Source organism: Xiphias gladius, chromosome 19 (assembly GCF_016859285.1).
Source record: "Xiphias gladius isolate SHS-SW01 ecotype Sanya breed wild chromosome 19, ASM1685928v1, whole genome shotgun sequence".
In the NCBI taxonomy this organism is placed as follows: domain Eukaryota; kingdom Metazoa; phylum Chordata; class Actinopteri; order Istiophoriformes; family Xiphiidae; genus Xiphias; species Xiphias gladius.
In genome coordinates this window covers 18,368,754-18,392,180 of record NC_053418.1, presented here as the reverse complement: position 1 = coordinate 18,392,180, position 23,427 = coordinate 18,368,754, and the positions used below count along the sequence as shown (strand labels likewise).

At 40.9% G+C, this 23,427-nt stretch overlaps 1 protein-coding gene across 9 annotated transcripts in view; it reads left to right on the top strand.

Annotated features, from left to right (window-relative positions):
* fam172a (family with sequence similarity 172 member A) overlaps window positions 1–23,427 on the top strand; it is a 156,184-nt gene that overhangs the window by 15,999 nt on the left and 116,758 nt on the right. For 8 of the 9 annotated variants that reach the window (XM_040155506.1, XM_040155502.1, XM_040155504.1 and 5 more), the window contains exons 5-6: window positions 1,107–1,172; window positions 2,761–2,952. The exons of the other annotated variant lie outside the window; for it this stretch is intronic. In XM_040155506.1, the coding sequence (XP_040011440.1) occupies window positions 1,107–1,172; window positions 2,761–2,952 (258 nt within the window). The remainder of the gene's footprint in view (window positions 1–1,106; window positions 1,173–2,760; window positions 2,953–23,427) is intronic. 9 annotated transcript variants of the gene reach the window in all.

Below are 23,427 nucleotides of genomic sequence, written 5' to 3'. Positions count from 1 at the left end.
TTATTTTTGTGCAGATGTTTTTAATGACCCATCTTTATTACATTTAATGAGAAAATGTATCTTAATCTGTCATTATTACTAAAGCACTGTTTTGCGCCTTTCCACACAGTAATGGAATCGGAGCATAATGCCACTGTGCTGTGAGACTGGACAGTCTCCGGTTGATCCTTGTTTGTGTTTGGGCTTTTTGTTTGGGGTCAGTCAGTTGGTTGGTCTCTGACAAGAGAGCGTGACTAGGGCTCGGACACGCTCTGTAGCTGTGGCGCCACCGCTGGCCTTTGGTTTCCTGATTTAGTATGGCTGATGCTTCAAAAGCTACCCAAAGTGAGGCTTCACAGCAGAGCAGGAACACATGTTGCACAATTCTCCCTGTGGTCCATCCGCTCAACAGTGGATTGTCGTGATACATGCAGGACACGGAGTCTGTCATTGCGCGTTTTAGGGAAACATCATTAGAGCAACAATAGCCCCAGCACAGCTCAACGCCAGTGGTCACGTGCCCTGTCATCTGTTGTCACTCTTCTCTGGCTTTCTCTCACAACTGATCAAAAATCTAAATCTGTTCCACAAACTGCTTCTCTCTCTTCTCAGCTGAGCAGGACGTTGGGAGATGAAAAGAAGGAAAGAAAAAATAGGGAAAATGGAAAAGAAAGTTGTTAATGTCACTGAACCATGAAAGGCCTGGCCCGGGAGTGGAATGACTCGGTATACAAGGTTCTTTAGTGCTGTGGCTGCGGGGATAAACATAACTTACATCAGCTCTTCGCTTGTACAGGAGATTTCCTCTCCTGGCACTTACAACCTCGACACTCACACTGCACTGTGAGTCACACACACACAGTACGATTCAGACCCTTTCAAGTAGCTCATGTACACATGCATACACATACACACACCAGAGGGCAAACAAGGGTTTTGAATAGTATTTTTTATTCTGTTTGCAAGCATGACAATGGTTGCTATTCCTTGTTCACACATACTTATATATAGTTGGCTTTTGTCGGATGGATTTGTATCAACAGTACTATAAAAATATTAATTGCATTAGACTGTATTATCAATATAATGTCTGACTATGTGTGTGTGTTCGTCTTTTTCCTCTCCAGATCATCACTCAGTATGTTTATGAGCTGTTGGAGAAAAAGTGCAACATGACTAAAGCACTCCTGCCAGTAAGTACCCAGAGTGTGAAAAGAGGCATTTTCCTCTTTGATTTATGCCCTTGAAGATTAAAGGGAGTATTAAATATGAAAATTGACGTAAACGCTTCGGCTTCAGAGTGTGATTATATTGAGTGTCCTGTTTAAAAAAAAAATAAAGAAAAGGGGATTGTGAGGAGTCAGCTCTCCTCATTTCTCTATCAGTCTTTGTCTTTCCCTTTCTATCTCACTCAGTTTCTTTCTTACTCTCTCACTTTCTGTTACCCCCTCCTCTGCTCACATCCTTTGTGCAAAAGTGTCTCCTCAACAAATTAACTGTATTGTGACGTGTCATTTCAAAGGCGCAGAGGCGCAGCATGCTGATGCTTAATCTGTTTGCATTCATTTGCGCTGAAGGGGACTTTCTCAGCCATCATGGAGTTATTCTTTGCCCAGCTCATCCAGGCTCAGAGCATACACTTGATCCCTTTTATTTGTTGTTGGAAGCATGTTTGTCTCTTTCTGCCCCCCTTTACCCTTCCATCCCTGCTCTTTTTCTGTTTATAAAAGTTGTGATCATTTTTCAGCCTGTGTTTATAGGGATGTTAGGCAGCGCTGGTGTTTAGAAGCATAGCAGAGTTAGCTCCAGCGCTAACAGTGTCCATAAATCACCTAGCCAGGGACTCAGCGCCTTTCATTAGCCCCCATACACTTTTACTGGTTTATCTGCCTGGCCTATTTATCTCATTATTCCTCTGGAAAATTGCTCTGTTCTGCTTTTCTGCTGCCCACCCGCCTGCGTGTATATGACATTTGTGTGTGTGTATTTGTGTGTTGGTGGTGGGTCCGTCCACCTGCGTGGCATTGAACTTGTGACCGCAGATTTTAAGAAGATTAAGCGCAGCCAAGTATAGGGAGAGGGAATGAGGGAGCACAAGAGAATAAAGGGTAAGATTTTCTCCCCCCCTCGGCTCTCTTTGTCTGCTTGGATTAAGTTCTTGCAGCTGCCACCCATGGCTTTTATGGACAGTGTTTGTCCCCTTAGAGATTTTTCCAGGCATACTTGGGAGGGATGCAAAGACGCATGGGACTTGGACGGAGTGCATGCACACACACAAATACTCACTTACTCACTTAGCCTCTCTCTCTGTCTGTATTACTTTCTCCCTCAGTTTTAATCACACAAAGGCTGTTTTCCCATCATGGTTATTGATGATTAGTGTACTGATGCATATGATCTTTTTTAATTAAAAAGGCCTAAGTGGAGAAGGCTGTTTCTCCTTAAACTCAGGCATGTTACATGAGAAAATTCTTAACATTTCTTTCCATAATCATTTTCAGGTGATTCTTTGAAACGAGAAATCAAAGCTTTAATTATAAAATCACAATTCTATCATCTTTTTCATTTGCTGCTGTGGCATGGATAAAGTAAAGATTTATTTTGATTGAGTTAAATATCTTAAAAGTCTATGAAATCATATTTAAAACATACTCAACAGTTTAAAACAATATATGAACATCATTGGGAAATATGCATTTATCTTTATATATTTGGGGGTTTGACTCCAACAGCAAAGTACTTTGGTGACACAATGTAATGTGTGTTTTTCTGAACATTTAGGTGGATGCCACAGAAGATGAACCCACCAGTTTTATTTACCTGAGCCAAGATGCCTTGTCCAACCCGTCCAAGCTGCTGGTGCTGATCCAGGGCAGTGGTGTAGTGCGGGCTGGACAGTGGGCCCGTAGACTAATCATCAACCAGGATCTGGACTCAGGGACACAGATCCCCTTCATCACCAGAGCCATGGAGGTAGGAAGTTCAAGCTATTTTGTTGGATTTTGAACTGTTTTTCTGATCTTTGATCCAAGATGTCCTGTTTTCATGTCACTACGAGGGGAGGGGTGGGCTGAGTGTACTGAGGACACTGCACGTAAGATGTTAGAAGACGATTTATTGTGCAGCCAGTTTTAAATACCTTACATTTGTATTCTCCATTTTTCTTTTTCCTATATTTTTTTTTCCTTTGCAAAGAATATAAACTTTGACACATCATTGGTATGTAGGGTTTTTGTATGTCTCTGAGTGAAAAAGTCACCACAGTGGTACCACCACTACCACAGTGGGAGTGGTGGTTAACCTGATGGGATACTGGTGTGGCAAGTGTAACACACACTGTTTATTTAATGTGCATGCTTGAATATTTGGGGCTGTGGAAGCAGTTGTGGCACAGTCAGAAGCAGAGTGTCAAGGCATTTTATTTTCTTGTATTTGACTGGAGGTTTGAATGTGATTGTGGGTTGTTTTTGTTGCTCTCTTCTTTCATACCTTAGACCTTGGATTTACTGCATCGACTCAATTCAGTTTAAGTTTATTGTACAATGTACACAAGTGTGGAATGGAAAGGAAACTTTACCCTGGGGTGATATGATAAATTATATGATGCGGAACAATTTCAGCACTCCAAAGCCTCATATACAGTTAGATACATAAGTATTTGGACAGTGACACAGTTTTTCTAATTTTACCTCTGTACACCACCACAATAGGTTTGAAATAAATCCATCAAGATGTTATTGACCTTTTCACATTTAATTCAAGGGGTTTAAGAAAAATATTACGTCAACCGTTTAGGAATTGTTTATATACATTGTCCCTCATTTTTAGAGGCTTAAAAGTAATTGGACAAAGTAATATTATTGTAAGGATTATTTTTATTTTTACTTGGATGAAAATCTTTTGCAGTCAATGGCTGCCTGAAGTCTGGACCCCATTGACATCATCAAATGCTGAGTTTCCTCCCTTGAGACACTTTGCCAGGCCTTTACTGCAGCTGCCTTAAGTTGCTACTTGTTTGTGGGTATTTCTGGCCTCAGTTTTGTCTTCAGTAAATGAAAAGCATGCTCAATTGGGTTGAGGTCAGGTGACTGACTTGGCCATTGAAGAATATTACATTTCTTTGCCTTGAGAATCTCTTGGGTTTTTTTTCGCAGTATGTTTTGGGTCATTATCCATCTGTACCGTGGAGCACTGTCCTATCAATTTTTGAGCATTTGGCTGAATCTGAACAGATAGTTAAGCCCTATACACTTCAGAATTCATCCTGCTACTTCTATCAGCAGTCACATCATTAATAAACACCATTGACTTAGTTCCATTGGCAGCCATACATGCCCATGCCATAACACTGCCTCCACCATGTTTGACAGATGATGTGGTATGCTTTTGATCATGAGCCATTCCTTTCCTTCTCCATACTCTACTCTCCCCACCATTCTGATACAAGTTAATATTGGTTTCATTCGTCTAAAGAATCTTGTTCCAGAGGTGGCCAGGTTTTCTTATATGTTTTCTGACAAAGTCTAATCTGGTCTCTCTGTTCTTGAGTGTTACCAGTGGCTCATACCTTGTGGTAAACCCTCTGTATTAGCATTCATGAAGGCATCTCTTGATTGTTCACTTTGATAATGATATTAACCTCCTTGAGAGTGTTGTGGCTAGATGTTGTGAAGGTTTTTTGTTGATTTAGCCACCCTTAAAGTTTCAGCCATCTGTCTGATAAGTTTGTTTTTTTTTTCCAGCCTAATGATGGCCTCCTTCATTTGTATCGACATGTCTTTGGGCCGCATATTGAGAGTTCCCATGAGCAGCTACCAAATGCAAATTCAACACTTGGAATCAACTCCAGACCTTTTGTCTGCTTAATTTATCGTGAAATAACGAGGGAACAGGCCACACCTGGCCATGAAACTGATTGTCAGTCAATTGTCCAATTACTTTTGAGACTTTGAATGATCCTGAATAATTCCTTAACGGTTAATGCAATATTTTTGTTAAACATCCTGAATTAAAGCATAAACTCTACACTTCAATTACATCTTGATGGCTTTGCTTCAAATTTATTGTGGTGCTGTACAGAGGCAAAATTACTGGACTGTGTCACTGTCCAAAAACTTATGTACCTAACTTTAATAACAGGAGCAAATAGTAACAAGCAAACATTCATTCACTGGTGCAAACGTAGTCTTTATTACTTTACAAATTACTGTACGGTCGTCAATCCAAAATAGAGGCTTATATTGTCTTGTTATTGAAATGAAGCATATTCCTTAACATGATCATTATTATACAAGAAAACATTTATGCATTTTTATGATGCATGATTCCTATGAAGTCCTATGTGTTCATGGGTGACTGAGCTGAGATAGAGAAGGAGAAAATGTAATATAAAATATAGATTAGTTTTTCTTTTCCTACTTTCTCCTATGATCACACACAAGAGTATACATCTGTGTGTCAGCAAGGAAAAGGTAAGTCTGCCTGTCTTATTATTTTCATCCCCATCTCTGTGCTCATTTGTCAGCCTGGCCACGACTACCTGTGTAATTTCATCTGCCTGCTGTTCAAATTGACTTAGGGGAGATACTGCTCTCCCTCTCCCCCTCATTCCCTCGTTTCGTACATGTGAATGCCATAAAGACTTTGACTGCTGTGTAAAGCCCTTCCCTGCTGAGTACAACAACGGGAGAGGTTTGGGTTGTGCGTGTGTGTGTCCATGTATTTGCTAACGGGTGATTCAGGTACCCCGAAACTGTCTTTTACAGTCACCCTGGCTGATATTACAGTTGGAAAAGGCAGGATTGTGTTGCAAAGAGCCAAAGTGACAGCGTCGATATAGAGAACATGGTGTGTGTAGTGCGAGTGTTGCTCATTCATCATCGTAAACAAGAAATCGTGTTCTTACACCCTGACAAATCATCATCCAGGCATTTACCACACACGGGCCTTGTACTCTGTGTGCATTGGAAAGACAAGCACACACATTTATAGTCAATTCATGCTGTCTGCATCTATTACAGGCATGTTTGTGGTTTATTATGTCAAACCATGAAATCTTTGTGGATGTCTTTTGGAGTGCATGTACAGGAGACACAGCTGCTATAACATATGAAGAACAGTGTAGAGATTTTGCTCATTTTTTTCTCAACCTAACACATCATCAACCAATTTTAATGGTTAGTTTCCCTTCAAGCAGAGAAGGAGGAACTAATCAGTGAAGTCACTAGGATGATACGGCATACTCATCAGCAGTACCCATTATAGTTATTCTCTATGGTATTATCAGTGGATACTTAAAACTGCATTATGCTGAGAAGGAACACCACATGACTAATGTATGTACATTTAGTATGTAATATATACTAACATTCATATTTCTACAAGGACAGATATTTTGGTTATATTATATTAGGTATTTGACAGGTAATTGCTATAAATTTCTGCTAGTTTCCTCTTTGGCATGATGCAGCTTCACATTTTACTCCTCCTTTATTCATTTACCCTCAGACATCTCATCTGGTTATCTCATAAACTTGTACAAGCTACTGATTCTTCACTCTGAAAGATAAATCAATTTTTACTTTTTAAAGATACTGCCTTCCACCTGTTATACAGCACAAAGACAAACATCTGTCAAGGCATGACATTAGTCATGCATTAATTTAAATGTATTTCATAAGTCAGTGTTTATAGTGAGTGCCTGACTGTTCAGCCAATTGGCTTGCTGACTACCAGCATGTTATATTTATTCTCCTCATGGGAAGAGAGGTGCAGCAGAAATGTTGATGACTAGGTGAGGTCTGAAATCTGGGGAGGTGTCCTTCTCTTTCCCTGGCCAGAGGAAGCAACATATACACCATTGTTGTTAAAAGTTTTTATACTATTATAATGTTAAACTGTACAGCTAACCACATCTTTATTCTGAAATGTTTACTATGAGGCATTAATGATTAATAGAAAGTAGTATGAAATCACTCAACAGGAAACTCTTGTTACTGCTGCCTCTGTGGCTATCAGTATCAATGTCTCCACCCACACATATAATCCCGAATGAGTACAATGCATAGTTCATGATGTCTTGTCTAAGCCAATCTGTACTGACATACAGCAATGTGAGACCACTGAAAGTGGAATATTCCTTACCCAAACTGTCATCGATACAAAAATTTAAAAGTTTAGTCTGAAAACGTATTTGTAAATAGGTTATTACAGGAGTTTGATGCTTTGTAGCTATATAAGAGCAACTCTGGCACCATGACAATTACTCAATTTTTTTGATTTACAATTTTTTTTAAGTGCAGTTTCAGGTCAGATGTTGACATTTTAATTATACTTTCTATTATGTTTAGATTAGACTCCATTTTACTAAAATGTTGCATAGAATCTTTTGCCTGGAGTGCAGCTCATGTGTAGTTACTCATGGGAAGTTGTTTGGAAATTCAAAGCCTGCAGCGAAGGGTCAACTGGAGTGCATTCAGGGAAATATGGGGGGAGCTTGAGGATTTTCGAAACAGACACACACAAAACACTTAATTTGACTCAGTACAACTGTACAACTTTAGTGTGTGTGTGCATGCAAGTCTATGGTGTGTATGGGCTTGCACCTGTGTTAAAGCACCACTCTGAAATTCTTAGCCATGTTCATTAAAAGCTCGAGTCAGCCTTTCCTCTCTTCCGATGGGATCACCACTGCCAATCAGGGGATTGTGGGAAAAATAGCTGAATGTGCTACTTAATCAGGCCTTTCGCACAACACACATGGACATACAAACACATAAACAATCACATTCTAGGGTGAATCTCCGGGCAGCCTGTCTCTTACACACCATTTACATCCCATCAACTGTTTCTGCCTCCCATATCCACCATGCTCCTGTCTACTGATATATCACAATCTTAGTATGATGATAACACATTAATAAGATGGCAAAATATATGTGTTAAAGATGAGTCTAAAATAATTTACATAGAGACGTGCACAGAGGGAAAATCTAGCAACAAGTGCAGCACATTGGGCAAAAGGTATGCTTGTAGCATTTGGCACAGTGTGTACAGTAACACCAGGTTAAGGGAAATCTTTGTGCTGTGCGTGCAGGTCTCATGCGTGTTGTCATTCTGTGTTTCATGTGTACATGGAAATAGTGCTATTCCCATAGCCTAGAGGTAAAATGACAGGTGAGAGAAGGTTGCTCAAGCAACAACCAGAGAAAGGGGGGAAAAAAGGTGGAAAAGAGGAATCTGAGGGGGTGGGGGTTATTTTTGGTTGGAAGAGGACAGAAGAGGAGAGAAGAAGAGGGGTACAGAGAGAATTGAAGAAGGGAGAGAGAAATGAGAGGAGGACTAGGGAGTGACTGCAAATGGAGTGGGAATGGCAGAGGAAAGACGAGAGCATAGAGAGAGTAGGCAGAAGACAGGCGTCTGACAGCTCCACTACTGGGAGAGGGCCTCTTAATGACAGCTTATTCCTTCATGATTTCAATTCCTGACAGTCGACAGGTCTGCTTGTTGCATCATGGCAGCTGTATCATTACCTTCTGGCCCTGTCACTGCTCTGCATCGAGAGACTGAGATGCTGGAGGTGGAGTGTGGGTGCTTGGGGGTTTGGAGGGGATGTGGGAGGAGGGGGGTGGTGGAGAGAGGGTAGATTGTGAGGTTAAAGTCAGAATAATTGAGGAAGGAGGGAATATTGAAAAGTGGGATCATTAGTCAAAGTAGCTGTCGGAGTTAAGCGTAGCCCTTTCAACTTGTGTAAGTTTGTGTCCAAACTGAAGAAAACACTTTAATGCTGTTGTGAGGCCTTCGCTCCCCTGTATGACTTCTCTGGCCATGATACAACATCATTAAGAAGAAAGAAGCCAAAGTTTTCTAGCGCCTTTTTTTCCTTTTACTTTACTTTACATGACTTTTTAACTGTTTTCCCTTGAATTCTCCTGCAGTCGTCATCTTTCAGTTTTGCAGACATTAGTCATTGGCTACTTTTAGAAAAGTTCTCTTCCAAAATGCTTTGTATTTATGAGGGGTGAAAAACCTTTGTTCATTTTCAGTATTTTACACAATATAGTCATTTTCGTCAACTACAGACATTATTTCTCTGGAAGTTCAGTTAGTGGTGCAGTTTTTTTTTTTCAGATGGTCAGAAGTCTTTAGGTTGATTTAATTGTTTATTTATTTAATATAATTATCTGTGAATTTGAGAAATTCCATATGAATTAATTAGACAGTATCAAGTCTGACAACTCTCCAACTTATTAGCTGCATATACATGTGCACGCAAACACATAATGACACAAAAACCACAAAAAGTCTACACTGTCCTCAATAACAACTTAATTTAATCCTGAAGTTGCTAATACAAAAACAGATCTATACCCCCCACAATGCCTCCCCTCCTTCTAGCCCGCCTTCTCTCCATTTTGCTCTCGCTCTCTCTCGATACTGAGTCAGGCTCGACACTGGAGACCCACTGGAAAGAAAGAGGGGGTGTGGTGTTTTCAAAAGTGTGTCAAAAGCCTAGGGGTTTGTATCTGCCCGGAATTTCAATGGGAGGCTGAAAGGGGGCAACGAGGCAGACAATCTCAAACACAGAAATCCTCTTTTAATTTCTGTCAGGCCCCCCAACCACCCCCCACACCCCAACCCCATCCGCAACCCCCTCTATTTTTTCTTGTAGCTGGATGATGTCTTGTTCAACATCAACTTCACATTCTGGCATCTTCCTGTGTTGTGTCGTGGCCTTGTGTGCTGTGAAGATATCCCTCTCTCTCCCCTCCCTCTGTCTCTCCCATCACCATTCTTCCTCCTCCTCTTTTCTCATTAGTTCCTCTAATTTCCCCGAGCTGTGAGTTAACCTGTCTGTGTGTGTGTACCCCAGTATTAACATTGTACGTACAGTGTGTATATAGCCTATCTTGGGGCATCAGATGGCTACAGAAGTCAGACATGTATCATTCTATCCAGCTAGCCAGGTTTAGCCAGAGGAAAGTTTGTGTGTGTGTGTGTGTGTGTGTGTGTGTGTGTGTGTGTGTGTGTGTGTGTGTGTGTGTGTGTATGAGTAAGGGTCAAAAGATACTCTGTCTAGCCATGGCCTTGTAATAGCAGCCCTGCAAGCAACACACACACCTCCAGGTGGGAAGGTCCCAGCACATCCCGAAGCTCAGAACAATGCACTTGACACCTTCAAAGGCAGGTGTGAGGCCTGGACTTGCTCTGGGGTTAAACCTCTTTTAAATAGCCTCCCGCGGGAAGGCAGCTGTCAATAACCCACCATAATTACTGGGGCAAGGCCCGCCAAGGGCTCGGCTGCACGGGCCAAATTAAAAATTGATCAGAGGGAGAGAAAACATTATTTTGTGGTGGTATTCCCTGTCCCTACAGCACTGCTGCTGCCGTATGTGAAAATCTCATCAATTGAGGTCCAAGCAACATATCTAGAGACCTATTTATCTATCTATCTGCCCCCCTTCGTCCAGATGAACAATGGAGTGCTGTCCCTGTTGTAAAAAAAATATTTGCATATTAAGTGTCTTTCAGTGTGCATGTGTGTGTGTGTGTGCGCGTGTGCGTGTGTATGTATACACATGCAGTATGTGAGTGTGTGTGTGTGCATACTGTAAGAGCATGCAGCTGATTGTTATGTGCTCCAGGTAATTGTACATCATCCCTTATCTGTGCAATATATATGTGTGTGTGGTCGTGTGTGTCCGTGTGTGTGTGTGTGTGTGTGTGTGTGTGTGTGTGTGCGCACACACTTTGTAGCAGCATATTGATTGTGGTCTCATTGAGTTTCTCTTGGCAGGGAGCCTTTATTTGTCAGTCTGAGAACGATATGAAGAAGATATGTTCATCCTAAGGCTTCCTCTAGGAAAACACACTGACTATTGTTTCACAAGACACTGATGAATGAGACTGACAGTTTACAATGGGTTAGAAGTATTTCTTTAAACACAATGTAGGCAATAGGTCATATCTCACAGTTTTTTATCATTGTTTCTGTATGTCATTGGTGTAGGACATGTATTTCACATTACATATTAAGTCCTATTTAAAATGGATGTTCTTTTGGGAGGTCCTGTCATTATTGTAATTACCAGTGGCATCTGTAATTTTCATCCAGTGCAAATCTGCCTGATACATAATTGTGTGTAAGGGGGAGCATACATTATGACATTACATATTTGGGCTAAGATCAGAATTCAAGAGAAAGCACACAGCAAATTTGTGGTTTTAATAAGTGTTGATTGGCCTCTATAGACACAGGAAGTGTTGATTTTAACACTTTCAGAGTTACAGTAAATTAAGTCTGGCAATTTTACTGTGCAGAGTTCATTTATTTTGTACAAAGTACCCCTTGATTTACACACATAGAACCTGCAAATTGCATTACAGGATTCCTCCTCTAAAAGTAATCCAATTTAAATAGTGTGGCTTTAAACATAGCACTTTAGGTCAGTTGTTCCCGAAGTGGCAGGTGGGAACCGTGGATGCCCTAAAAACTGGCCAGGGATATGGCAAGATTTGTTTCCAATTTTTGTGTTCTTTTTAAATAACTCTTTAATACACATTTGTCACAGTAAATAGACCTAAAAGAAATGATGCTAATAGATATTTACTATGACATTCTCAGCTTAAAAGGGTGCATGAATTGTCTTTTTGTCACTGGGGTGCCATGGTTTAAAAAAGTTTAGGAAGTTAGATCCAGAAACTGAACATAACAAGTACAGATGTAGTAGTTTGTTCCAGTAGTTTAAATACACTCAGAGAAGAATGTATTTTATTTTCTGGATATACAGTATATACATATGCTCAAATATACTGTAGCTGTTGGGCTGTTCATGCCACCATGTTGCTTGGGGGATGGGATGGTGGAAAGAACAAGATGATGAAAAACAAAAGAGCACGAGGGGGAGACTTTGATCTAATTATGGAACATTATTTGGAAGTGTACATTTATTAGCCCACGTGTGATAATTGACTTTATTTTTTTCTTGAAATTAAGAAAATATACCATCAAAAAGTCTTTGTCTCCTTGTGTGTATGTGTGCGCGAGTGTGTGTGTGTCTGTGTGTGTGCGAGGTGGGTAGTAGGTCATTTGCAGCTGCAGGCTGTGTGTGCGCGTCCCAATGGGAAGGCCTTGTTTAGTCTCTCTTCCAGAGGGCCCCAGGCAGTGTGTGGTGGATACTTCTTCACTCTCTCTCTGGGAACACTCCTCTATGTCCCATACACAAACACACACACAGACACAGAAAAATCCTCCACAATCTTTTGCACAATTTGTCAACCTGTGTGGCAGCCTGTTCACTGTCTGACGGCTGTAACTTCTTTTACTTCTTTTGTGGATAAAGGTGGGTGTATGTACCGTATGCATTTGAATCAGTTAATATTACCCGCAGACACAAACATACAAATGCAAAGGCTCTTTCATCCTTGTGTAAATTTGACATGTATCCTCCATCTCTGCAGGTTTTCAGAGGTTAAAAGTGTTTAGTTGTGGATGTTCCAGGAGGAAATCAAGTTTTGCAAGGAGATAGTGGTGAGCACATCGGTGATCTGCTCTGAATATACGCTACACTACACAGACATTCAGAGATACACAAGCAAGTGTATGCACACACATTCACACTCATACAATCAGCCACTGAGCATCTCTTAGGGTCAAAGTTGAAACCTGGTTTAAGCTCTCCAGTGCCAGTGTCATGCTCGTGGACTGTGTGCGCCACACTGATTGATGAAAAGAAACCCGGCTCTTAAATAGGGGTTACCAGGGTCCTAGGGGGTACACTAGGGTTAGAGGCGAACAACAACAAATCTTTCCGTTAATAGTTTTAGTGCTGGCTCTGTGGTCACAAATGAAAATAGATGCTGGACAAGTGCTCTGGTTGTCCTGTAGGTATTTGAAAAGCAGTTTTGGAGATTGATTTTTGGAACTGTGTTTTATGGTAACAACAGGATGGTATTCAGACATATAGACCACAACATTCTAGACACAAATCATTTGGCCCACTGGATTATTTGTCATATACTACCAGTCAAAAGTTTTAGAACGACCCTGTTTTTTTCCCCGGTTTTATTGAAATGTAAAAGGTTCAGACATTTCTAGAAAACAGGCCTTTTTCAGGGATGAAGAAATTGATTAGCTTACAGCTTTCTTGCAGCAATGGAGGTAAATAAGTCTTGAAAGTTAATGCAAACAATTCCCACACGACCCCCAACTTTTGTTGATTACTTATAAACCCTCTGTCTGTACAAAGGCAGTGTTTGAACAGACTGTGTTACTAAATCCTCTGATGCATTATTAGGACAATACCACACTGCAGGAAGTAGTACAGTATATTGCTATCAGAATGGTGGGAAAAAGGCAAGTAACAAAGGAAGACAGACGGGTTGGTCAGGGGTTCACCCTACAGCAAGATTATGACCCAAAACATTAGTACAACAGAAGTAAAATGTGGCTTCACATGATGGAAGACCAAGCACAGTCTCCAGACTTAATCCCCATCGAGCAGGTTTGAGACTAACTAGACAGAAGGTGAAAGCAAAGCAACCTACACAAATGTGCAACACATTTGTCAGAACTTCTACAACAGTGTTAGGACAAATTTTCTGAACAATATTTGATTTTCACTGTAAAAGGAACATCACGAGTTTGTTCGGCTGGATGGGACATAAATTTAGATCAAATTTAGTTCAACACAAAGAGTCCATGATTCCTTGTTTTTAAAATCTACAATTATTTATTGCTATGCTTTAATTTCAGAAACACGGAGACATTGAATGCAAATTTAAATAACAGGTGGGAAAATTGAGGTGATGCAAAACTTTTGACCGGTAGTGTATATAGATGCTTGGTAATATGCCATATATTTATTTGAGGCTTTGATTTTTGATTATCCATATTTGTTAGTGTCTTGTAGCTGTCTGCTTTTGTGTTTTTTTTTCTTTCTCCGTATGTGACCAGACATCGAAAATGGAATCTTTATTTGAAGGCTTATCTGTCTTTTGAGACTGGTATTGTCCTGCATTCTCTTTGGATGTGAAATGTACATTTCAGTACATCAGATCATGGCTGTGATGGCGGTGTCTGTGTTTCAAGATGTGTGCTTTTGTGTCTGTGCAGAATAAAGAGACAGACAATGAGGAGAGAGAGATGGCATCAGTGATCAGATTTGTCTGCAGCTCTTCTGTCTTCATTGGGTCAGTGAACAACTGTATCTGTATGCTCTGTACAATAGGCATCAACATGTGTCTTGGGTTGAATTTTGGCACAAAAATGTGTGAAATCCATGTGTATAAGCAAAGACATGTTGAAGGTGTGGTCAATCACATCACCTCTGGACTTAGTGAAAGATGCATTTGGTCTCATGTGAGAATACACTGCATTTCTAGTCTGTTCATAAAAGCTACATAGCAGAGATTAAAAAAAGGGACACACACACCCACATGCATGCAAGAAAAGGCAGCAGACTGCTCACGTTGTAGCTGACTTTTCCAAAACGCATTGTCAAGTGACTCGAGGATGAGGAACAAGCCAGATGAGGTATTTACTGTCACTTTCCGTATAAATATTATGCGAGGTAGTGACATGTGTGACAATCTGTATTTTGGCACAGGAAAGAGGAGTCAAATTTCAGTGTAAATACTAAAGAGGCATGTCAAAACTAGGCATGAATATAATCCAGCTACATCAGATGCAAACAGATTCTGGGTGTGAAACTCATGTTAATGTCAGGTGTAATGCATTCATCTCTGTCTGAATGTTTCTCTTCACTTTTCTGCTTTGTATGATGCCACAAAATGCTGAGATCAGGATCTGTACTTCCTCACCGCACAACAACCGTACAACAAAACATGTTAAGATCCGCTATAGTTTATCCATTACTTTTTTTTGTGTAACTTATCAGTTACAGTTCATCCACATAAGCACCAACCTGTGCGTTTGGTCTGGCTTCCCTCCTCTTTATCTAGTATTATGGAACTTGTAATAGGTGTTATTATCCTCGCCTATGCTGACAGCCTATCCCTTAACCCTCTTAGGAGCACACTATGCCACGCTTGGCTGACTTGTGTGCGCTGATGTCAAGTTTTAGTGGTTAGCAGGCAGTTACCATATGCCACTGTGCTGCTGTCGCCCCCAATGTCAGTCAAACGAATGTCAACCTTAGCTCAGAACACAGTACGCCACGGCTCACACCCAGAAAAGCAGCGACAGTTACAAAGCGCACACACACACAGTCACTCATACATCAAAAACCCATACTGTACACACAAATAAACTTGCCATAAAGAGAAAGCAGTTAATTGTTTTCCTTATTGAGCAGAAAATCCCAGTATCATGTTTCAGCCATACACAGAGATTGATAAAAGATGCCCTTAATGCACAAATACACTTTGCAACAAACTCTAATAGGAGAGAAGTTTGCTTTGAAAATGAAATATTTTTCCTGTGCTGGCACAGTGTAAGTGCAGTGTAGAAATAAATCTGTCACTAGAAGACTTACCTAAACCAAGATCTGCCGTAAGTATGGAAGATAACTGCCATCTGCTCCAGGAGAGCTATTTGCTGCTTCCAAATTATCCTGTACTCAAGTTGTGAGAAGTCCTGGTTCAGTTCACTCCATTGTAAAGTTTGAATACTGCCATTCATTTAAGATAATGCACTGCAAAGGGACATTTAGTTTTGGCATCGACATAGGAGAACATATGTAAACACCCTTTCTAGATGCCACACAGGTGAATGGAAATTGCTACTAAGACACAAACATATTTGTCCAAAATGCATACATTTAATACAAGTGTACATTTGCACACACATGCATAGCACAAACACAGTGATACAAACATTCAAATATTAAAACATTCACATCTGCCTTTAAACTGAAGCTCTTTTGCCATTCTCTAATATTTTTTCATATGCAGTTTTGACCAGAGAACAGGATATACAACAAGTATGAGTGTAGGTCTGCATATGTGTGTGTGTGTGTGTGTAGCCACTGTCTATTGTGTCCTTCACATAAGTGTACCTCCCCTGTTTTCCTGTCTATCTCTCTTCCCCCCCTGTCCTCTGTATCCATCTTAAGGTGTTGGTGGCTGTTTTCTTGTGTTAATACAGTTGTTGTGTTTTGCTTGGCGTTCAGAGAGGGAACGTGGCCCTGCAGCTCTCTGTTCATTTTGACCTTGTTCAAACTCGCCCTTCCCTCTCCCTCCTGACTTTTTCTTCCTTGCTCTTTTCTTTCTTGTCTTTCTGAGGTTCCTGTTTCCCGTTTATCTCTCAGGCTGCCTCTGTGGCTTTTTTATCCAAAGTGCAGAGCAGTAGCCTTTTGAGTCACTGTCTCTTTGGCCTTTGACAGATCAGGGTGGCAGTGTGTGACCATGGAGGATTGAGCCGTTTCTGCATTCTGCTTCGTGCCTCTGCCTCCTCTCACTTCCTCTCTCTTTCCTCATTTCTCCTGCTCTATGTCTAAATTAAACATTAGTTAAACTGCTGAGCACCAGCTTCGATGGACAGTGATAAAGAAGTAACATTATAGTAACAGTAACATGACATGGAGCTGTACAACCCCAGGGAATGACAAGAGAGAAAGGCGCCATAATCCATTTTAATTTCACTGATATCATGTATTTAGAGAGAGCAAGAGAGAGAGAGAGAGGGAGAGAGTGGCAGTGGAGCGAGAGGGAGAAGGAGGGAGAGAAGTGAAAGTGTCTCAGACCAGAGACTGTGCTCTAGCTGACTGCAGTGTCTTATGGTGACCTAGTTGCAACCTCTTTGAAGTCCACAGGCTGATCTCTCTCTATAGGCTGCAGAGGAGATCTGCTGCATACAGCTTTATTAGCTCAGGATTAAAAAAACACAAGAGGTGAATTTAATTCTTGGGGTCATGAGCCTGACATAAACCTCCGTAGCCACAGATAGATGTGTGCATGTATATATGTATGTTTGGTTTTATGTGTCAGTTTTTTCATGCTCTCAAGTGTGTATATATGATTGTGTGTTTTAGGATACGTTTTTGGCTATGACTGTGCTTTTGCAAGCGCTCTCTCTCTCTCCCTCTGTGTGTGTGTCTGTCTTTCTATGTAGCAGGTATTCCTTTTGGAACGTATAAGTGTAATGTCAGGCCAAACACAGCCTTTATCCTTTATCCTTTAGCCCACCACATTAGGAGACAGTGGTGCATTGTCAGGAGAGCTGACCTAGAATACTCCAATCACTCTACATCCAGTCCCATGTCTGCCCTCTCCTGCAATCACCATGCTGCCAATGCCGCAGTCTATACTGTGTATGTGTGTGTGTGTGTGTGTGTGTGTGTGTGTGTGTGTGTGTGTGTGTGTGTGTGTGACCCAGTTCAGTTGCTGGTGTCGCCAGGCTTGCCCCTGGTGAGGGCATGCATGTTAGGGCACAAAACCCTTGGATGTGTGTATTCTGTTCAAGCACAGCTGTAGATTTCTTATATCATCTGTCGTTTGTAGATCTAGCAAAAATGAATTATAGTGTATCCTTATTTCCACATTCTCCTACTGGGTTATCAGCTCCTTGGTTTAACCCCCACCCTATTCTGTCAGTGTGTAACTGGCTGCCACTGTTGTCTTCACATTTTCATTAACTTTGTGTACACCAATGATTGTGTCCATTTCAAGTTCAATATTTGTCTAAGAAGGGACAGAGCAAACGTACACAAGTGGGTGTTTTTGTGAATATGCTGTGGAAAGATATGATGTTCATGGATACACACATACACACACACATGCACACACCGTACAACATCGCCGCTCAGTGAACTCCCTCATTTATCTGAGCCTTTCTCCTGCACCCTTCCATTCCTCCATCTTCCCACCTGCTCCCCATTGAGAGCCTGTGTGTGCAGCCATGCTCTGCTGGGGGCATGCTTAACCTTTTCCTGCTGCACAACAAGACACAGACACACATGCTCTTCTTCAAGTTGGACTTCAATTAAAAAATCCACTTCACTTTTTTTCCCTCTTCCTTTCTCCTTTTCTTCCTTTCTTTCATTCCCCTCCTTTGCCTTCTTTTTGAAGTAAGCCTGGGGCCTCACAGAGCCTCATCAACCCTTTGCCTTGGCTAGATTGCATACAGGTACCCTCTGTGGCTATTTCAAATGACTTAATTAGCTTCTGAGTGCAGCGGGTTGGTAGAAGCTTCTCTCTCTCTCTCCCCCATTCCTCCCTCTCTCTGTTTCTGACTCTGTCTCTGTCTTCAAAAAGAGAGAAAATGATTGAGCCCATGTGACACATTTAGTCCCTTGCCGTGTGGTTTCACTTTCTAGGTCATGCTCTGGCTGTGAAGCTGACTGCATATTACCTCGTAGAATAAGATGGCACACACTGAAACACATAGTGTGAAGTGTGTGCATACATCCATGCACACACACTCCCCGATACATGCACAAACACACATGCCTCATCCTATGCTTATTTTGACTGTCACTATGAAATCTTTAGCTTTAGGCAACATCCACCCACCATCATTTGTAATTGATCTACTTTTCATTGATGCAATATTTATTAATTCCATAGTCAAGCAGCATGTAAGCCATGCAAATGAAAATTTGGTTGCTATTTGCTTAGCTAGTTCGGCACATCTTTGTTTGGAGGCTCAGATACAATCAAACACTGTTATGTTGTGTTAAGTCCCCAGGTGTGAGTTCAAAAACACACCAGTGATCAAGGTGTGTGTGCTTGTGTTCTGACTGTTGCTGCTTCTGTGTTTTTGCCTGTGACAACAACGTGAAGGTCATGCCCCACTGCAGAACAAAAAAATCCATGTTGCCACATCCATCTCCGATGTCACACATGCTCCACACACATATTACACATTACCAAATCAGCATGTATTTTCGGCTCCCGTTCCGGGGGACATAAGAAAAGACAGAAACATGTTGGCTACTACCATCTTTGTTGTGGCATCTTGTTCATGGCTTAAAAACCTGTCAGACTGTATGCAGCAATGCAATTGGTAGCAATCTTCCAAAATGTCACTTTCACAAACAATCAAACCATGTCAGGAGTTTTGTCAATGATAGCTAAATGGCCCTGTACCTCTTTTAACATTGTCTACTGTCAAGGTCTTGAAAATTGGAGGGGGGGGTGTTTGCTCCATAAAGCTTTATTGTAATGAAGTGCCTAACGGAAAGATATGACCACAAGGATGTGATCAGTGATGGTCATCAATGACTAAATTAGTTCTCTCACCCCTAAGGGTGGGAACGAGATCTCAGGGGTTTTAGGAGAGCAATGTGCCTGTTAACTTCTGGCTCTCTGGTCCAGCTATAGCTTTCTAGCTAGCTTCAGGCCTGTGTTAAAAACCTGGGCCAGCTAAATTAAGTTTGGCAATGTGTACAGCCTGTGGCACCACACACATACACACGCACATACAAGAGCAAGTGCACTCACAGCCGCTTGAAGTCAGGCATTCACCCATACACACACACACAATCTCTCTCACATTCACTCTTCCATTACCCAATCTTAATTGGCTACCTTCCCTCTTTCTCTCCTCCTCTCTATCTCTCTCTTGGACAGGCCTACAGGTCTTTTGGTATGCTGGCACACAGCAGCAGAGTTTGGGCATGAGAGCAGGTTTGAGGGCATGGAAGAAATTGGAGAGAGGGAAGCAATACAGATGGATAGCAGAATGAGGTTTAGAGCAAGATCAAGAGGTGAGAGAAGGTAAATTACAGCTGTGCCACAACATAGTCATATTTAACACTAAATATCTTGAAAATATCAGTGTTACTGCATTTTTACCAGCACACATTAAGGCCACTTATTAAAGCCACAAATCAGAAAGTAGAGTAGGAGATGCTTCTCTCCATTTCCACTAGCTGAGGATCTGTCATGTGCTGTCAGCCAACTTGTTCTCCATGTGCCTGTCACTGCTCTGGATAGGAGCTGTGGGTCCCAGCCAGTTGGTGAACTGTGTGTGATTGTATGGGTGTATGTGGGTGTGTGTTTATGCATGTGTGCACGTTGCCCTCAGAGCACTTTGTTGAATCTGCTCTGCAGTGTCAGTGACACATTGAGCAGGTTCGGTGGGAGTCCCCTGGTTTCCCTCGTGCTGTGTTTACTCCATCTGTTTACTCCCCAAAAACACTCTCAAATCTATTACCCATCTCTCTCTCTTTTCCCTCTATTTTCCACTTTCTATCTACCTCTCTTATTTACTCCTGACTTCTCTTGACTTGGTTGAAATCCATACCTGTGTGGTAGTCGGAAGTGTGGTGTGCCTGCAGCCAGTGCTCGTTTCTCCCTCAGCAGGAGGCAGGATTGGGTTTCTGTCTTAGCCATCCAGCCAGCCATCTTTTTTCTTAAAGAGCCAGAACATATTCTCTCTCTGGATAGATATTTTCACTTCTGTATTTTTGGTTAATAGAAGAGTTGAATTACAGACTGTGGGTAAAAAAAAAAAAAATTTCAGTCACACAGAAAGTAATAATCAGAGATGATTAATTGTAAAGCCAGAGATTATTTCAATAAATCAGTTAATTGTTTAGTGTATACAGTATCAGTAAAATGTGAAATAATACCATCTCAGTGTGTTAGAGCCCAAGGTGATATCTTCAGATTCCTTATTGTTGTCTGACCAATTCTTGATTGTAGGTCTGCCAATTGTTATTTTTAATTATTTTTCCTAATTGTTTCGTCTGTAAAATATCAGAAAATTGTGTAAAATATCCAACAGTCCAAATCCAAGGATATCCAGTTTCCAATGATATACAACTTCAAAAAAACAGCAAATGCTCATATTTAATAAGTAGGAACCAGCAAATGTTTGGTAATTTTGCTTGATAAATCAGAGTTTCTCTCATGTTGGGTACTAGTATCACTCTTTTGGTACTCTTGGAGTTACACATTCCTGAAGTCTGTGATTTCCTGTGAGTCAGAAGTAAAGAAAAGTGGAAAAGACAGGATAGAGTGCTGTTTATTTTGTGCTAGTTTGGAGCCTGCGACCAATGGTGATAGTTAAACCAGTGTGTACTGTGTTGGAATTCACTCTTCTTCTAAAACTGTGAGCCTGGGAGTTGTTCACCATGTGGGCTTGGATTCAGAGTAACTAGAACTACTTAGTGTCTGAAACTGGCCATATGAGGACAGAGGTGATGAATAAATAAATGATTTGAAGAGGAATATTTATATGCTTTGCTTTCTATTTAGGATACATCACTGACTCCAAAAGTTATCTCTGAAATAACATCCAACAAACTACATTTGAATTCACATTAAATAAAATATATGTCAGGATTGTGAAATAATCATTGATTTTTCTTTTTCACACAACATCACCTCTGAAACAACTTCATTAAGCTGTTTGCTCATTATGCAACCCATGGTTCTTTTTTATAATGCCAGTGCTGAGTCTGTGTGTGATGGTATGAATTGATAGTTTACGTACCCAATGCCAAGGGCACAACCAAGGGCTCATGAATGAGAGATGAAAAGAAGTAGAAATGGAGCAGGGGAGGAAGAGAGAGATAGCCCTTTTTTTCCCCATCCCTGCGACCGGCTAATTAGCCTGCTACACTACCAAGCCTCAGCTGCAGGGACAGGGTTCAATAGTTCACCTATCTACCACTGAGCTACAAGGATGGTAAACCTGGATTACCTGCTTTACCGGCTACCAAACCCCAGTATTATAAGTACCTGTCTTGTTCAGCAACCTGGAAATCAAATCAGTCCAAAGAGCTGGCCAGGTGGATTTACATGAAATCTGTAGTCCTGAGAAGAGACATAGTTGCTTACTCAATAGTTTCTGTGTATCATGGGGGAAAAAAAAAAAAGTTTGAGTGGCCTGGAAACTGAAGAGCTGGCATGTTCAGCAGTAGGGACACTTTTGGAATGAAAGATAACCAAACATTTGTTGACGGGATCAGATTTATGATTACTGTCATTTAAAATGGGATGTTATAAAAGCTTTGTCCTAGATGTGTCAGCTATGCCTGTAAATGATTAAAGGCTATTGATGATATGGACCGTCAATCAGTTTTTGTTGTGACAAGCTGAAGCATCAGAGATTAGTTCTCATCTTGATATTTGATATTTCAAGAATAAATGAGGCTTGCGTCTGTCAACCATTGATTGAGATTGGTAATAGAGCTTATTAATATATTTACTTTGTATTCACATGTGAAGCATTAAGCAATCACACAGTTCTTAGCTTGCTCCAAAAGGACAGAGTTTAGAAAAAAGACACAACTGGCACCTTTTCTGTGTATACAATTAATTACGTCTTAGTATTTTTTGTAAGTTCTCCTTCAACATGAACAAAAATGTAAAAATACATCCCATTTTCATCTTCTTCTTCAAGGTTGAGTTAACACGTAGAGGAATAGGGATTACAGCAGAATGGTGTGAGGATGGAAACATAAGTCTTTGTATTGGTAAAAGTCGAGCTTAGAATAAAAATACACACACACACACCCACACTATAAACTTGTATTCTCACATCTTCATTTTGTTGTCAAACAGTGGACAATGTTTGCTGATGTGTAAAGAGGAGGCTATACTAGAGATATGTTGTCTGACTAGTTGTTTCTGTGTGTGTGAGAGCGTGTGTATGTGTGTGTGTGTGGGGGGGGGTGAGATGTAATGTATTATAATAGTCACATAGTAGAGAACAGCATATTAAAATTCCATTTGCCTTTCTTCCCCATGTTCATTCTGCCTAACTCATCAGGTAAAAAATTAATCAATTATTAGTCTGATAATAAAGGTATAGTACACCTCACTGAATGCAGCATCACAGCACAAAGCTCAAAAATTACAAAGCAAAACTGTCAGCCTTTGTGAATTCTCACACTTATGAGATTTTACTTAGATTTTTTTTTTTTTGTGAATCAGGAAAAAAAAGTTTGGCAGAGAAAATACGTCATGTTCTTCTTAATGTTTACCTTCAACCTAATGTATTTGCCTGTATGTGTATTTTTTCTTTGTGGTGTCTTTTTTCATTTGTGTAAAAGTCTTCCCTGAACTCCACTGGTTATGTGCCAGCTGTAGCGGCACTAGCTTCCTGCCGCTGGCAGAGAAGAGTATAGCAGAGTAGACTTGGAGGGTTGAATCGGGCTAATGAAGTTGTCAGAGGCGTGTTGCATCGAGGCTGATGGGAGGGCCTGCGAGGCAGCCAATAGCGAGGCTGCGTCTGTGATCAGCCGAGCATGATGGGAGACCACCCTGCGCAGCGAGTGCTGAGGCCCGGCACAGCCCCCAGATCAAAGACCTGGCCCTCTAATACACCAGCAATTAGAGAGATGCTGCAGCCTAACACTCACACAGAAGCAGAAATTTGTGTGCACACACTCTTCCGCAAAGTAACACCTGCTTGCATGCAAACATAAACAAATACACTTAAAGACAAAAAATCCAATCGTGTAAATTTATACTTGTACTGAAAAATGTGCAGTTGCATACTTGCACACTTAAAATAACTCTAAAATACATCTTGCA